Source organism: Balaenoptera physalus, assembly GCF_965194825.1.
Source record: "Balaenoptera physalus genome assembly, chromosome: 7".
NCBI lineage: Eukaryota > Metazoa > Chordata > Mammalia > Artiodactyla > Balaenopteridae > Balaenoptera > Balaenoptera physalus.
Genome location: NC_138886.1, coordinates 66,748,507 through 66,765,906, shown reverse-complemented (window position 1 = coordinate 66,765,906; position 17,400 = coordinate 66,748,507). Strand labels below are relative to the sequence as shown.

At 32.2% G+C, this 17,400-nt stretch overlaps 1 protein-coding gene across 4 annotated transcripts in view; it reads right to left on the bottom strand.

The window, feature by feature from the left end:
• Positions 1 to 17,400, bottom strand: part of CNTLN (centlein) — a 366,460-nt gene that overhangs the window by 67,513 nt on the left and 281,547 nt on the right. For all 4 annotated transcript variants that reach the window (XM_082467994.1, XM_082467993.1, XM_082467992.1 and 1 more), the window contains 3 exons: positions 8,375 to 8,566; positions 2,708 to 2,805; positions 1,080 to 1,206 (listed from right to left, as the gene is read on the bottom strand). In XM_082467994.1, coding sequence (XP_082324120.1) covers positions 1,080 to 1,206; positions 2,708 to 2,805; positions 8,375 to 8,566 — 417 coding nt within the window. The remainder of the gene's footprint in view (positions 1 to 1,079; positions 1,207 to 2,707; positions 2,806 to 8,374; positions 8,567 to 17,400) is intronic.

Genomic DNA, 17,400 nt, shown 5'->3' with positions numbered 1-17,400 from the left:
GATGGTTGGTTTTGATTCTTAAATAAGCCAAGTCATGGATAACTTTCATTTGTATTCTCCAGTAAAAGTATAACATGTACTTTTTAGGATAAAATTAAATAAGTAATACAACATATTTATTATACATTTCAAAGAATAGCCGAAGAAAATAGTTTTTCTTTTTCACTTTAAAGCTATTAAAGATAAATGATTACTTACACAAACTTTGTAAGACTACCTTAAATGATTATTGAAGTTAAAAAAATGAGCAAAATTTTAAGGATAACATTGAAGAAACCTCTACAAAGTAATTATAATTCATGTGGGTCTGTGGAGGAGAAAGAGAAAGAAAATCTGTATGCATGTGTCTTGCTCATGTAAAATTTTCTCTCTTAAATCCATCTGAGCATTACTTACATTTTTATCTCCAACAAGGAAAGTAGGGGAAACGCTCTCTCTGGAGTGGATGACATTTAGTGAATGCCAAAGCACAAGCTGCTTTATGATTTGTTTTATGATTTGTGTAAATAGCAGCTTTAAAAATTTTTAAGCAAAAAAATATCTCTTAGTCAGCAAATCACTGATTTCTACTTTGGGATCAGATATTATACAACTATTTTAAATATGACTCTTTTCCTAAGTACACTGAATTAAATGTATATAAGGAAAAAGTATACTTTCAAAAAACCGTGGTGAGTACACTTTTTAAAGAACTGATAGTCATTGACGATAATATTTTTCATTTAAAATATATGCTTAATTCTATCATTATAAATAATAGCTTTAAATAAAAGAAAATGCTGAATAAAATGGAATTATGTATCCCAGAAATATTAAACATTTTAAAAATTAAACTTGATTATCTTCTCATGGTATATTTACAAATATAAAAAGAATGAATGACTATATTATGTGTGACCGTTTGGAGTCGAATTTTAAAACAAATAATGTACTTTCAGAGCAAATGATGTAATTACGTAACAATACACATATATTTTATGAATATTTGCTATACCTTTTATTAAGATTGAATATTTGAGTTAAAGTAAATACAAGGGGAAGTGATTTTTTTCAGTGTCAGTGAACATAAAAATTGATACCTTTTTTTCAAGATTTTCTAGCATTTCATTAATATTCTCATTACTTTCCAAATTTACTTTCTGTCGAAATTTCAAGTCCTCTATCAAATGTCTTTTCATGGTTATATCTCTCTCCATTCGAGACATCCTTGAAAGGGAAAAAAAGGCATTTTATCAAGAGTGATAGAAAATACTTCAACAGTGATGATATCTTACATATTATCCAATGTTATACCTACTGTTAATTTTTAAATGCTATCTGATATTAGTGAAGTTGCAAATTAATAAAATAATTGCATGGTGTAAAATACTGCTCTATTAATAATTTGAGTAAAATATTAACATCTATAATCCAGTTGTGACTTGGTAATTACAGCACTTTATATATATATATATACATTAAAACATTAAAAAAGAACTGAGAAAAATTAATAAAATTTATGAAAACTTAAAATTATTATATTTATGTTCCATTCTTGCATTCTAAGAAAAATACAAAGCAATATTTAGAGATTATCAAAAAGCATAACATCGATAAGAAACAATTCTATACTCTAATAACAAATATAAAATTTGATAATATGTAAAGACACTAAAGTTAGGCATGACATTCTAATTTAATATCATATGAGATTGAACTGACATATCAGTTTAGCTTAAATTGGTAACGCTAAGTATAAAATGATAGATGCAGTAACAACTACTACTATTACTACTATAAAAAGAACAACAGCTAACATTTATTGAGTGTTTACTATGTGCCAGTCACTGTTATAAGTGCTTTACACGTACTAATTCATTTAATTCTAAGAACTTTATGAGTTAATTCTATTAAATTGAGTCCCAGAGCTAGCAGGTAAAGAAGCCAGGATTCAAAGAATGTTTCTCTAGAGCCCTCACTGGTAAACAGTAAGCAAGACTAACTCCATCCATAAATAAGCTTCAAGATAGTCTGTTTAAAAAAATTAACCAATCTTTTTGTCTAATAGTTTTATCTGTTAAGATTTTAAATGATCTTCACTTATAACGTGGTATACATGTATGTACATAAGGTATATGTATCTCAAATTATGATTAGAATTCTTTCTAAACATGTTACAACTTCTAAGCTCTAGTTTATCTATAAAAGATATAGAAAGGAAATAATTTTGATTCTGTGAGACAGAACATTTTAAACTCCCTTTCAGTATAAATACACAAAGTATTATAATATTTCATAACCCTCCAGTTATTTTAAACACAAACAAAACTTTCCTTTTTTTCCCACCTTCGCTTTATACGCTTAGGCATTAAATCCAATATAAAGATCAACCTATACATACATTTTTAGTCAAATAATTACTACATTCTAAAGTTTTCTGTTCATAGTCTTTTGGCCATTAATTGATATTTATTCAGAATTAAATATGTTTAAGATGGAAAATCTAACTTTAAACATTCTTACTCTAATTAAAAAATAGTAACTATCTTTCCATAAACCATGATATATGTAATATTCTTTAAACTTTCATCTTGTGTAGGCTTAAAAACGAACTAAGAAAGGCAAACAACTTAACATGTTGGTATTGTTTCTTGGTGTGCAATGTTTAGTAGAGTCAGCCGCCACTAGGTGGCACCAAATACAATGGATAAAAATATAAAGCACATACTTTTCATGCATTTCCTTTATGTGTTCTTCTTTTGCTAGGAGTTCAAATTTCAGAGACTTCACGTTTGATGATTGCTTAGTGAGTTCATTAGTTGCATTCTAGATTAAAAATACACATAAATTCAAATATGTCTTTTAATCTTGTTCTAAAGCAGCATAAATATAAATGCCATTTTCCTGAAGATAATAAAATTGCAAAAATTATGGTTATAATTAAAATGAACAACTAAACATTTTAAAATGCTTCACTTTGTATGTTCTAACAGAAATAACATGGCGCACTAAAATTTCTATATAACATGCCAAAATCATAGAGGAACACACTCACATAATAATTGCAAAGAGTATATACCCAAAATACATTTATGGGAAATATGGATTTTGTAAAATGTAAATGTGTATGTGATTAATTATTTTTATGGTTTAGTAAGATCACTTAAAACTAATTCTGGATTTACTAATAACCTGTAACAGACTACATATAGTCACAAAGCTTTGCTGCACCTCCCATCAAGAGGTGTAATCCGTCTCCCAACCCTTTGAATCTGGCCTGGCCTGCGATTTGCTTTGACCAAAAGTATGTGGCATATGACACTGTGCAAATATCAGATCTAGGCCCTAAATCCTTCTAGCTTGCATCTTTGCCCTCTTGGAATGCTGCTCTGGGATCACCTTCCAACAAATATAGAGGAAAGGTCATTTGGGAGAGTACTGAGGTACCCCAGATGACAGCCAGCAGACCAATTGCCAGCCTTTGAGTGAGGCTCTCTTGGAACTTCCAGCCCAGGTAAATCCTTGGTTTAGAAGAATGCAGGCATATGAGGGGACCCAGCAGAGAGCAGCAAAAGAACTACCTAGTGAACCCACTGGATCATAAGAAGTAATAAATTGCTGTTGTTTTAAGCTGCTACATTTTAGGATAATGTTAGATAGTAAAAGATAACTGACAAAGAACCTTATGAATACTGAATACTTCCTTACTTGAACTTATAAACAATACTAATTATTAAAGTATTTATACATAATTATTAGTTTTTCAAAGCAGAACACCTTTGTGGTATTTGTTGTCTGCATGGCCTAGGAGCCAGAGGTAGTAGCTAGAGTGTCAGGGACACCTAACTTTCAATTTTGACTCAACTTCCAAGAAAACATGTACTCTGAGATATTATTTAGTGATTTGATATTTTGGTTTTTCTACCTGTAAGATAGCATTGACATACATTAATTCATTTGTTAAATTTAAAAAGTATTAAATAATATAAATAAAATGTAACTTTAAAAGTATTTGTAGTAGTTATTTCGCTAATTTTTCTAATAACTATAGTCTAGTTTCTATGAGAACTATTTCCAGGCTTGACTAATTTATTCTAAAAAATATAAATCTGAAAAGATGAAACCATTAACCACACAATGTAAATGTGAGTCAAATTCATTAGACAGACTTTAAATATCTCATTGGTATGGCATATGTAAATTTTAAATTTCCATTAAATATTATATTAATTTTCTTAAAAACCCAAGGCTACCTCAACTTGGCAACTGTATTGAATGCTAAAAGTTTTGATTAAATTTTGTGTTATGTAATCTAAATTTCCATCATATTTTACATGTTTAGAGTGACATAAGGTGTCTTACTTCTAGCATTGCCAGAGTAAGATGTTCCACACTAGTAAATTTACCAAAAAATTGAAGCTTTTGCTTTAATCATTAAACTTAAATTCTTTCCGGAATGATTGTTCATTTATTTAGAAATGACAATCCACAATTACATTAAGCAATAGTGATACTTTAATATAATGATATTATATTATAAATATTATCACTATATTAATTATGTTATATTACTGTATCTAATTTATTATCACTGTATCATTATATAATGATGCCTTTAAGAACTATTATGATATAAATGGCTACTTAGCCCTACTCTGAATGGTCCCAGGCTGCTATTTTTCTATTTCTGTATTTTTACCTTAGCATTTTTATATTTTTTTTCTGTCAATCTGTTGATCATAATTTCTTGATTCTCTCAATATTCCTGCCTAAAAACAAGCATCCTGGCCCTTAATATACATACTTCTAATTTGCTGCTTTTGAGGTGTTTTCTGCTGAGAAGTTAAACAAATAAACTCATTACAGCTATATTTAAAATAAAAGACAAAAGGCAGTAAATGAAGCCTGATAATATCTTCAACAGAATAAATTAAGTGCATTTTAAGATAGCTGTTTGATTCTTTTATGTTTTTAGACTTAAGCCTGTTATTTTAGGTGGCTGAAAAATGCTGTAATTCTGACTTCTGGATAATTGAGGGATTACAGAATTATAATAAATAAAACAATGCCAGCTTGATAAATACTTTTGCCAGACTCTCTAAATCTCATAGTTATTTTGTTTAATCCTCAAAAATCCTTTTTAAGAGGGTAGAAAGGTATCCCTGCACTAGACCTCCGGAGAAGCTAAGTAATTTCCTCAATCAGGTCACACAAGAAGTTACTGGACAACAAATGATCAAAACCCAGGTCCTCTGACACTTTTCCATTTCCTACAACATAATACTTATCTGCAGCATGACAAAATCTGGAGCAAAACATATATTTCAAAGATGTCATAATGGTAATAATCTATCTTGGTTAGAGCTTTCCTGTTTAAGTTTATTAAACACTTAAAAAATTTTTCATAGCGAAATGAGTAAAAGCATGGATGCTGGAGCCCTATGGATAGAGTTCTAATCTCAGCTCTATCTCTTAGTAGCTGTGTGACCTTGGACAATTAACTTACTCAGTTTGCTTAACTGTAAAATAGATATAATAACAGAATTTATCTCATAGGGTTGAAACGAGTATTTAATGAGTTAATATTTTTAAAAGACTTAGAACTAGACTGGCAATAGATCATATATAAATTAACAGTAGTTTAAAAACTATTATTCTTCATTATTAACTTACTGGAAAACTGGAAGAGAACATGGTATATACCAAAAGGTATTCTTTCAACAATCAGGAGGTCAAAAATAATCACAAATATAAGTTGGAGTACTACTCAATCCAGATTGTATAAAGAACTACAAATTAAACTAAATATAAATAACTGATGTATATATCATTCACTGGAAGGAATTTATATGTCACTAAATATTTTATTATCTATCTATATAAAGTTGGGTTCCTTGAGGAAACATGTCTAATATGGGTAAAAATGAAGACACAGAAATGCACATGAGCACTCTAATTTCTGAATGAACCATGTACACCTCAGAAGTACACCTAAGAATTTACATAGAAAAGTCTAATATTAATTGGATAAAATAAAAAAGATGGATGTAGACCTTTAAGAGATTCAAATCTAACCATTTTTTTTTTACTAGGCATAGAAAACATCAAGTAGAAAATAAGCTATTTCTCGGAAATTTATTATGTTAGCAATCTGATATCTGTTATAGGCTGAATTGTGTCCTGGCAAAATTCATATGTTGAAGTCCTAACCTCCCATTCCAGTACTTCAAAATGTATTTGGATAGGGCTTTTAAGGAGGTAATTAAAGTAAAATGAGGTCACATGGGTGGGCCTTAATCTAACATGACTGGTGTCCTTATAAGAGAAGCAATTAGGACACAGACCTCATAGACTTGAGGGGTGACCATGTGAAGACACAGCAAGAAGGTGGCAATCCATAGGCCAAGGAAAGAGGCCTTGGAAGAAATCAAACGTGTCAATACTTTGATCTTGGACTTCTAGACCCCAGAACTATGGGAAAATAAATTTCTATTATTCAAGCCAGCCACTCGGTGGTATTTTGTTATGGCAGCCCTAGCAATCTAATACAATATCGAAACAGAAATTTGTAGTATCAAGAGTATTATTTACTTGAAAGTACCTAGTCTTCCAGGATATTTCCATATTAAAGCATGAAATAAGACAAAAGTAAAGATTTACCCTTTTTGTCCCTATGCAGCCTGGTCAGTGTTCCAGGACTCCAGGTTAGATATGGACAATGTCACTTCAAACTTATATCAAAAGCATGATCTAAATTGCTTTAGGCATTCTCATTAGTCTTACCTTTGTAACTCACACATTCCTTCAAAGTGAGAGAGATTTATATATGGGTAAAAACTTATGCCATGGTAAACCATGATGCAAGAAGCTTACAGATATCCATATGGGCCTATTATTACCAAAAATTGTTAGAGTATTAGTAGTAAGTAAAATGAAATAAATAAAATAAAAATCAACTTAAAACTATTAACAATTTAAAAAATTTAGACGTCAGATCAGACATTACTGGATTTAACATTCTATTTTATCTTGGTGAAAACAAAAGTTATATTAGGCACATGAAGACTTAAATATAAGACGAATCACTCAACTGTGAATAAAAGTATCTGTAGTAGATAAGATCAAAGAAGACCACAATGATTTTATCCTCCATATAAAACCTAAACACTGAAATGTTCAATTTATACATTTTACTCCATTTTTTCAGAGACAGAAACATATCTTAAGAGAAGATATATAGTTCCAAACTTGCACGACTATTTTTTCTCATTTCTATAATGTAAGGTATTTAAACTTATAAAATGTAGTTGTTGAGGCAAGTTCTGCACATAAAAACTCTCTGAAGAAAATGGTATTTAAGGAGCATCTAAATTAATACCAACTGGTATATCTGATTATTAATAACAAAGCAAAATATTTTCAAGCAATAGTACACAAATTTACTTTAAACTTTATCTTAGTTTATCTTACTAGTTATCCTTCATTTAAAGATGTTATTATTAGAAAGAGCACACATATAATATTTTGGATTGAAAATAACTGAGTCTATTTGACAATTCTATACCCTAATACCCTCTTAACAGTCATGGTTATTACATTTCTAGTGTATTCTGTGCATTTTCAACCAGAATTTTCTTTCTAATAACTCTCATTATAGCTATGGTCCCATATACACTGTCCTTTTAGCTTCCAGCTAGCAATCTCCACTGAAGAAAATAATTAATATGTGAGGAATAAATGAGCTTGTTTTAAGAAGCACGAAAGTGAACTTTCAGATTAGAACTCACAAATCCCATTTTTTACAAGATAATTTTCTTTAACCTAAGGCCAGCCTTACTTTTAAGTTCTTGACAGTCTCACCTGGACTTAGACACAATTCTTTATAAGCAAAAGGAACACTGGTCTTTATTCTCACTCTCAGGTTTAACTTGATTAAACCAACTCACCTTTGCTCTGTGCTTCTTCTCCTTTCCCCTAATTCCCTCCTCCTTCCCCAACAAAGAACCACCAAATTAAAACAGCAGCAAAATGTGTACAGGAAAGCAATTCTATTTATGTTGATACATTATTATGTTCAAAAAGAATTCTGTTCAGTGGCAGGCAGAGAGGAGTTGAATAGTGGAATAGAATGATAATGGCCAGTTTCCATCGTCTCCTAAGTTAGGATTTCATGGTGTCTTGCTATTTTTTCAGAGAATAGTATTATAAGTTACCAGATAAGAATCTACCAGGCTAAAACAGAAAGATGAGATTGAATGTAGTATTGATAATTTAGGGATTATTTATACCATAATTTACCTTTATTAGTAGAATTAAATTAGAATTGATAGAAACATGTCTTTAAGGATTCAGTAACTTAATAAATGTTTTCATCTTTAATAAAATTTATAATCACCTTTAGTTTACACTGCAATTGCTTCATTTCCAAATCCATGCTCCTTGAAGGGCCAAGTGATGTAACTTGTATCTGTGGAACTGTTACCCGGGCAACTTCTTCAGCCAAACTTGTGATTTCGGATGAAGACTCCAATTTCTTCAGTAAATCTTCTTTTTCTTTCTGAAGCTCAGCCAAATCCAAATTTAGCTTCTTTTTAAAGAAAATAAATATAAATTTATTATAAAAGTAATTACATTTAACCTAACAATTATCAGCAAATTGTACAGGTAGGAAAATGCTAAAGAAAAAGTGACACTGATTACAAAAATATTTATTATAAAAACTACAAAAATTCTAACTTCCACTAGTTTTGCTTAAGGTTGTAGGGCTTGTAAAGGTTAAAACAAAATAGACCAGCTGTACTCAATATCTTTTGGTTGGCTGGTCTTTACTCATGATGTGCTATTTCTTTGCCTTCATATAAACATGGGTGTGCCAGAGATTCACATATTTGATAACCTTGACTTCAGGGCTGATGTACTTAACTGGTAAAAGCCAAGCTGGAGCAGGACAGGATAACAGATGTTAGTTGTTTATTCCACTGGGTAGGTCTTACTACCCTATATAGCAGCCAAAATGCTTCTCATTTAGCAACAGAAACGTTAAGTCCAATTAGCAGAAGAGGCTTATTAGAGATTTAGTTCAAATAAATAGCATACAAACACATTCACTCAGTTTTATGCACTTGATTGATAGTTGACAAGTCCTCTTTGTAATGCTGAGGTAGATTGCACTAAACTTATATTTAAATTTTTAATAACATGAACATTTTACTAAATGACATACTGGTAATGCTTTTATGAAATTGTAAAAGAAACTGCCTTAATGTTAGCCCCTTTCATTCACCCATCTGTAGTCAGCAGAATGCCACCAAGCTATAATGGCATAACAACTTAGAGATCCTTAAGAGGATAACTGCACTATTACTTTATTATTCCAAAGAAGCTTATAATAATGGTAGTTTAACATAAGGAACAATTATACAAAATGGTACTGAAGTCTCTCAGAGGGGGAAAAAATTCTTTCTTTGTTAAGAATTCTAATTAAAACAGTAAAAGATGTGGCTAACATGTATAGTCATATATATATGGGACATAAGTTACTTAAGTATTAACACTATGTTTAAACACAATTTCTAAAAAGTATACCAATAAATCTGTAATTACATATATATTTGTGTATACATGTGTATACTGTTAAATATGAATATTTTAGATCATGAATTCAAAACTAGGGCTTGATATATTTGAGATTAAACTACGTTTTGGTGAAATAACAAGTATGTTTCGGTGGAAAAAAAAATTTCTTTGGCTATATTTTAACCTATGATCTAAAAGCGTGGTTTTTTATATTTTTCAGGAAATATTCATTCCTGGATTGTCCCAAAGGTAACAAATAATTAACATCGAAAAGCAAAAGCAAACTCATCATTTCCCTAAATCTGAAAATCTTCCTGGTTATCATTCAAGGTTGAATAGCTCTCCCTCCCTGTTTATTAATTCTGTGTCCAATCATCAGGTTCTATAAATTATGTAATATTTCTCATATTCATTTCCTTCTGCCACTTTCTTAATGAAGACTCTTCATCGCACTAAGACCACTGCAATAGCCTTTCCCCTATGGGCAACCTTTCTCTACATTCAAACCATCTTTTATACAACTTCCCAAAACAACACTGACCTGTTATTCTCTTATTCAAAACTCTTCAGGGGTTCCTCAGCCCAACAGAATAAAGCTCAGATGTTTGTGGTTATAATAAAGCTCTGTAAGATTTAACTTCAATTTGTGTTTCAGTCACACATCACCTGCAGTCAAACTTGTCTGCCCTTCCCCAGAACTTTCAGCCATTTCTACATTGATGACTCTACACATGGTGTTTCCTTCTGCTGAAATCTCTCTCATGCATAAAGAGTAGCTTAGTATTTCCTCCTTTATGAAATCTTCTCTGCTCCAACCAAGTAGCTTCTCCATTCTCTTAGCTCGCATAGCATTATGGCTGTTCCTCAACCACGGCCCTAGCAAAGGCTTGAGAGAGGACTGTGCCTTTGTTAACCTATGTATCCACCCCCGCCCCCCACCACGGTATCTAAAAGCAATGCCTTTTGTATACTAAGAAACAGAAGGTTTCAAAAATTCAAGTCTACCTGTTTGTCCCACAGATGGTGCTATAAAGACACATATTGATTTCAGCTTTTATATATAATCTTTCTATTATTTTATTACTATATAAATTAAAATACACTTTTATTAGCAATGTAGTATTATTAAGCTTTTACTTAAATAGTATGCAGCAGAACATTTATCAATCCTAAAGTTAATGTTCTGCATCTAAATTAGACTTTTTGAGATTTTCATTTGTTAAGACATAATTCATGACTACAATGCTAGGTAGAATCTCAAGCAACAGAGAAGACTAAATTAAAAAAATTTTTTTAACATCTTTATTGTAGTATAATTGCTTTACAATGGTGTGTTAGTTTCTGCTGTATAACAAAGCGAATCACGCTGTATAACAAAGCGAATCAGCTATACATATACGTATATCCCCATTTCTCCTCCCTCTTAAGTCTCCCTCTCACCCTCCCTATCCCACCCCTCTAGATGGACACAAAGCACCGAGCTGATCTCCCTGTGCTATGCGGCTGCTTCCCACTAGCTATCTATTTTACATTTGGTAGTGTATATATGTCCATGCCACTGTCTCACTTAGTCCCAGCTTACCCTTCCCCCTCCCCGCGTCCTCAAGTCCATTCTCTACACCTGCGTACAGAAGACTAAATTTTGATGAGGCTCTTTTCTTCCTGGTGGCTTCTCTCATTTGTTAAACTTGTATGCCATTAGATCTATTCTTTCCACAGTGGCAAATCCTGACATTATAAATATATCCTTCATTGAGCAAAGACCAAGACAATAAATATATCTCTTTAAAAGATACGCACATATCTTTAAATATATTGTAGATTTTAACTACAAGATATTGTAGATTTTAACTTCAATTTAATGGTATAAAAGTTTAGTAAACAAAGAAATATTGAAATTATGGAGACAGTAAACCAAATGACTTGCAATTTATTAAAATATAAATCATGCTTTGATTAAACTATTTTAACTCTATAATCTTTAAAACATATTTCTGATGTTAATTATATATGCCTAGAAATGCTACAGAGCACCTGTCAAAATAGAAGAAATAGACAAATCATACATTCTATCACTTTCGAATCCTTTGATTATCCCTTAGCATTTTGGACAAGTAATTATGGCTCTATTACTAACTTCTCTCAGTTCAAGCATTCTATTTCTTAATTGAGAAGTTTTATAGATGAGACAAGAATGATAAATAATAACTTTCTTTTGTTTATACTTGGTTTGGAATGTGAGACTTTTGTGGTGACCTTGTTAGAAAGTGATTGTGCTGTTGGGACCTCCCTAGTGACGCAGTGGTTAAGGATCCACCTGCCAATGCAGGGGACATGGGTTCGAGCCCTGGTCCAGGAAGATCTCACATGCCACGGAGCAACTAAGCCTGTGCACCACAACTACTGAGCCTGCACCCTAGAGTCTGTGAGCCATAACTACTGAGCCAGCGTGCCACAACTACTGAATCCCGCGTGGCTAGGGCCCCTGCTCCGCAACAAGAGAAGCCACCGCAATGAGAGGCCCGCATACTGCAACGAAGAGTAGCCCCTGCTCACCGCAGCTAGAGAAAGCCCGTGTGTAGCAACTAAAATCCAGCACAGCCAAAAATAAATAAATTTATTTTAAAAAAAGTGATTGTATTGTAAAATCTACCAATAAATTAAAATTACTCTTAAAATTATTTTTCTTTTTTATCAGAAGCATGATTCCTATTTCTATATTATTACCTTTCCATGTCCAATCAAAGATTTAAAAATATTTAAGTCATATTACATTAAAATCATAAATAATATTAAAACACATAGAAGAGTCATAATTTCTGGATTCTAATTTGGGGTCTACTGCTTACCAGCTGAGTGACAATGAGCAAGCACTTGACTTTGTTTCTCTGTTTAAAAACAGAGATGATGCTTGCTTACCTAGCAAAGGTAATCTTGAGGGCAGAATTTTTTTTTTAAAATCTGTGATAGCACTTGGTAAACTTTAAATTTACAGTATTATTGTTAGCATCATTAGCTTGTGGAAAACGCTACCATACAGAGTCTAAGAAGTGTCCTAAAGGCTGAGGACCTGAATTAATAAAAAGCTTTGCTATATACATACACACACATGCACACACATACAAATACCAAATAATTCTGTAATTTCTCCCATGACAGAAACATTACTTTGTCTTAAGTGATAGTTATTTGTTTGATCTTAACTTAGGATTCCCTACTAGAATACAAGCTCATTGAAGGCAGATGTGTTATTCTGACTCTTTATTTCCCCAGCAGTGCACTTCCTTTACAATCTTTTAAAAGTCTATTTCAACTTAAAAGTTGGCGTCAATGAGAATAATACTGAGATTTGTATTGATTTATGTGTAGTCAATTATCCTAACCAAAGGTTATAAAATAGAAGTTAACACTCTAAAAGTTTAAAATGAGACACTAGTTATTAATTACTTATTTAAATATAACATTGAAGAAGCGTAAGTCTCTAAAAAGGAAAGAACCCTCTAAGCAACTGTAAGAAGAAACATGGAAATATTAGAGAATTCATTATTCAGTAATGAGCACTGTGGTAGGCAGAATTCTCAGATGACCCCCAATGGCCTATGCCCTTGGTATGTGTGTTGGAACTGTGAGTATGATAAGCTATCACTCCCATAATTACACCATTTGCATTATGTTATATGCAAAGGGATTCTGTAGATGTAAATTATGGTCCCTAGTCACATGACTTTGAATTAATCAAAAGTGAGATTACCCTGGCTGGTGAATAATCAGGTGAGCCCTTTAAAAAAAAGCCAGGGGCTCTCCCTGAGGTAAGATTCTCCTGCTGGCCTTGAAGAAGTAAGTTGCCATGTTATGAGAGGACTACAGAGGGGGCTATAACGTAAGGCCCTAAGGAAGACCTCAGGAGCTGAGAATGGTCCTTGAGCAAGGAAACAGGTACTTCAGCCCTACAACCACAAGGAACTAAATTTTCCCAACAAACACAGAAGCTTGGAAGAAAAGCCTAAACTCCAGAAAGAAAGGCAGCTTGGCTGCTTGTGATACTCTGAGCAAAGGATCCCACTAACCTGTGCCAGACTCCTAACTATGGAAACTGTGAGGTAATGTGTATATCATTTCTAAGCTGCTAAATTTGTGGTAATTTGTTACATAACATGGAAAACTAGTATGAATCCCAAATTTTAAAAAGCAGCCCCTTTTTTGAACCTATTCCTTTTTCCCTTATTGCCTCCCTACCTTCCCTTAAGCAAGTGTCCTGAATCCACAGTACCTAGTTTGTATAACATCCTCACTCTGGTTTTTCTTTTCCTCATCCATAATTTTGTGTTTATTTTTTCAATAGCTCTAAAAAAACTGTTCCAGTTTCTATGCTAGAAATATAAATTGCCTCTTCCAGATCTGCATTTTGTAGTTTAATTGCCAAGCAAAAAGCCTCTGGCCAGAAGTTTCCTTTTGTTGCTCTCAACAGTAATCCCATGAACAGGGTAGATAAGGCTCCCTGGATGTACTCTCCTTTATTCTCTTACATGGGAGTTCATTCATGCCTTTTGTTTATTCTGGGCCCCAACCTGCTATTTTCTGCAAGATTTTGCTAGGTAAGATCTACATTCAGAACCTGACTCAATATCTGTGATTCATTCCTTTTTACATACTATGTGGTAGGCACTGTATTAGCTCTATATTTTCGATGATAAAAAAGTTATAATCCTTGCCTTTAGGTAGTTACCAGCCTATATAACCTAGAAATATATCATGATAAACTACAGTAAGTGCTACGGATAAACAAATCAGGGAGCTAACGGAACTGCTGCTGCCTTCAAATCCTGTCTGGTAAATGCGAGTTACAGCCAGTTTCCTTCCGTGTACTCCTCCTGATTTGTTTTGTCAAATGTTTCCCGGAAGCTAGGTATAACATTAAAGGCCATGGCTAGATATACAATCATCCTGCTTTCCAACTTTTACTCTAGAGAAGGCATCTATCAGAAACTGCTGAGTAAATTCAGGGCAGTCCTGATGAGATGGAGGGTCTCTTCTCCAGCAGGGAGCCTCGGTAAACATTTTAATGTTCAAGAATGAATTATCAGAAAAAATAAAACAGGGCCTGTGGAAAATATTCTATAGCCCAAATGAAAAGAAGAAAAGGGTTTGGAAAAAAATCAAACTGGAAAGAATCATTTCGCTAATCGCCCCCCCAAACAATATATTTTTAGATACTCTCTGATCTTGCTGTCTCCAAAGAATAAAATATTCAACATCTGCCTATTCAATGGACGTGATACTAGTTGTGTAAAGAAAATGCTTTTGAGTATTCAACTAGTTTAGGAGCAGTAAAGGAATAGGATGCGGTATAGCTCTTCATTTCTAATTAAAGGTTGATTCTGACCTAACATTTTTTTTTTTTTTCCTGGACAGTAACGACCTTATAGCTTTGAAAAACACTATTCAGTTATCCTCATATATTTTTCACCACTGGATTAGAAACTTAAAATAATGAACCATTTAAAAAATTTGAAAATGTTCTTAGTTGGGATAGTGGGATCTGAAAAGTAGACATATGGAAATGCTAGAAAACCCAGCTTAACATGAGGGTGAATGTCAGGGTCACAGGAGCAGGATTTCTGGGAAGCCTATGGAGGAAATAGTTGGTGGCAGAAGGATTCTTTCCAGTCCATGCTGGGGCAAAGGTGAGATGTCAAATGTTAGAAAAGGTCAATAAGTAACCAGAGAAAGTGAGGGTTAGCTTCCATCTATAATGATAGTGGAGTCTCTTATTTTTCTTTCTCCTTTTGAAATCCAAAGGCCTTGCCAGTCCAAGTAGGGAAAAGCAATCATTTAATGGGAATGGTCTGTTTCCAATTACTTCACCAAAATCTTTAATCTTGAATTTTGCATAGAACTGAGAATAGTGAATGAAATCATTTCATATTGAATACATAAGATCATTTATATCTCACAATCAGTTTTTTTCTGGTTCACATTTAAGTAGAGGCAGCAATTTTAAAATCCTATATTATGATCTTAAAAAATTATAACGTAAGGATTTCGTTACCAGAACTAAAGCAAAAGAGACTGAAGAGAAAATTCTAGTTGAACAATATCCATGTAAATTCTATAGGCAAGACTCCTAGAAAGTCACCATATCTTAATGATATTTCTCCCTCCTGTGGATAGTATTAATATTCTTTCATTGGGAAAATTTTTCTTTTACAAGGAATAAAACTGAAAGAAATAAAATTCTGCATGTCATCCATGTATGACTAAAAGCACAGTCACTTAATTAAAACATATGAGTTACAAAGAAAAGTACATAAGTTTCTAGGTCACTAGCAAAATATTTTCCATAAAAGTACTTATCTAGAAAGATAAATAGTTCAGATTAGTAACTCTTTCAAGTTAGTAATAAATGTTTTAAATTTAAAACATGAATTTTCCTTCGTTATGATACCTGAGATCTTCAAGAAAAAGAATTAAAAATTAAAAACCACCAACCAAAAAAAAAAAGAAAAAAAAGAACAAAGATCTTAGGCAGAGGTGGAATTATTTATGTAACAAAATTTTCTTATGAAAAATACACTTAGTTACAACAACACTCACTTATAAACTATTTTCTGACAAATTCAGTTATTAAAAGCCTATACTATGTTTCACAAAATGTCAAGCAACTGAAGGTAATATAGAGGACTTTTTACCAATGCTTTTGCTAGTAGTTAAGACTTCAGTAGCCTTTAGAGACCATTAAGTACCCTTTGGCTAATTGGCCAATGGTAGATTAATCCTCTCTTTATTCTAGCAGCACTATTTTAACACCCTTTACACTCTGTCAGTGTAGCGTCTGAATGACAAAATAATATTGTGCATGAATAATAAGCAGAAAAGTTAAATTAACATTTCATGTTTCACATGCCATACCTATGTGTCAGAAGAACTTTCTTTTTAAGTCACTGACATTCAACTTTTTTAAACAATCTCATGTTGACATCTTACTGAGGTGAATCTTCCTAATTACTGCTAATTGCCTATCAAGAAAAAAACTCTTTTCATGAAGTGCAGTTGTCTAGTACAGATGAACCCAGCTCTAGTGTGCAGATTAAAGACAAAGCGTGACACTTAAGGTGCTACTTTGTTGTAAGGTCATACTAAATATGGTTTGCAATTAACAAAGCAGTTTTTATGGTACTGAAAATGCCAATCTGTCCTGATGTGCTCAAATTAGATTCTATCAAAGAAATATGGATATCTGCATATGGATAAGAGATATGTTACTCTCAGTAACATTTACAAGGAGTAAAATTAATTCAATGTCCTTATCCTTTGTAATGTAAGTTCCAGATAATGCCCAATAATTATTTTGTAAATATGTCTGAATATTATTTCTCAAAATGAAAATCAACACTATTATTTCAAATGTCAAATTGTTTAAAACAGCTTACTAATACTTTTAATTTTTAAAACAGCCCCCAATACTAAAAGCATTTAACATGTATCTTTTTATTTGTATTAATAGCTTTGACATTATAGGCATTTATAGTAACTATTAATCTATGTGATACTTGCAATATAGTGTGTTTCAAAATAATCTGAATAACAAAACTGATGAATTTTAACTGGACTGAAGTTAAACCACATTGCTTAAACTTCTGTTTCCACAACTACAGAAAAAGAATCAGCAAAAATGTATTATATGTGAAACTTGGAAAACTAACTAATACAACTGACTTTCAAGTATTCATGGAAAAACAATCAATGTTTGGTTTATTCATAGCAAGAATTGCTCAACTGTAGGTTTGTTATTATTTCAAATCCTCTATTGTAGTTACTATAAGATAAAATTCCCCTTAAAACGTA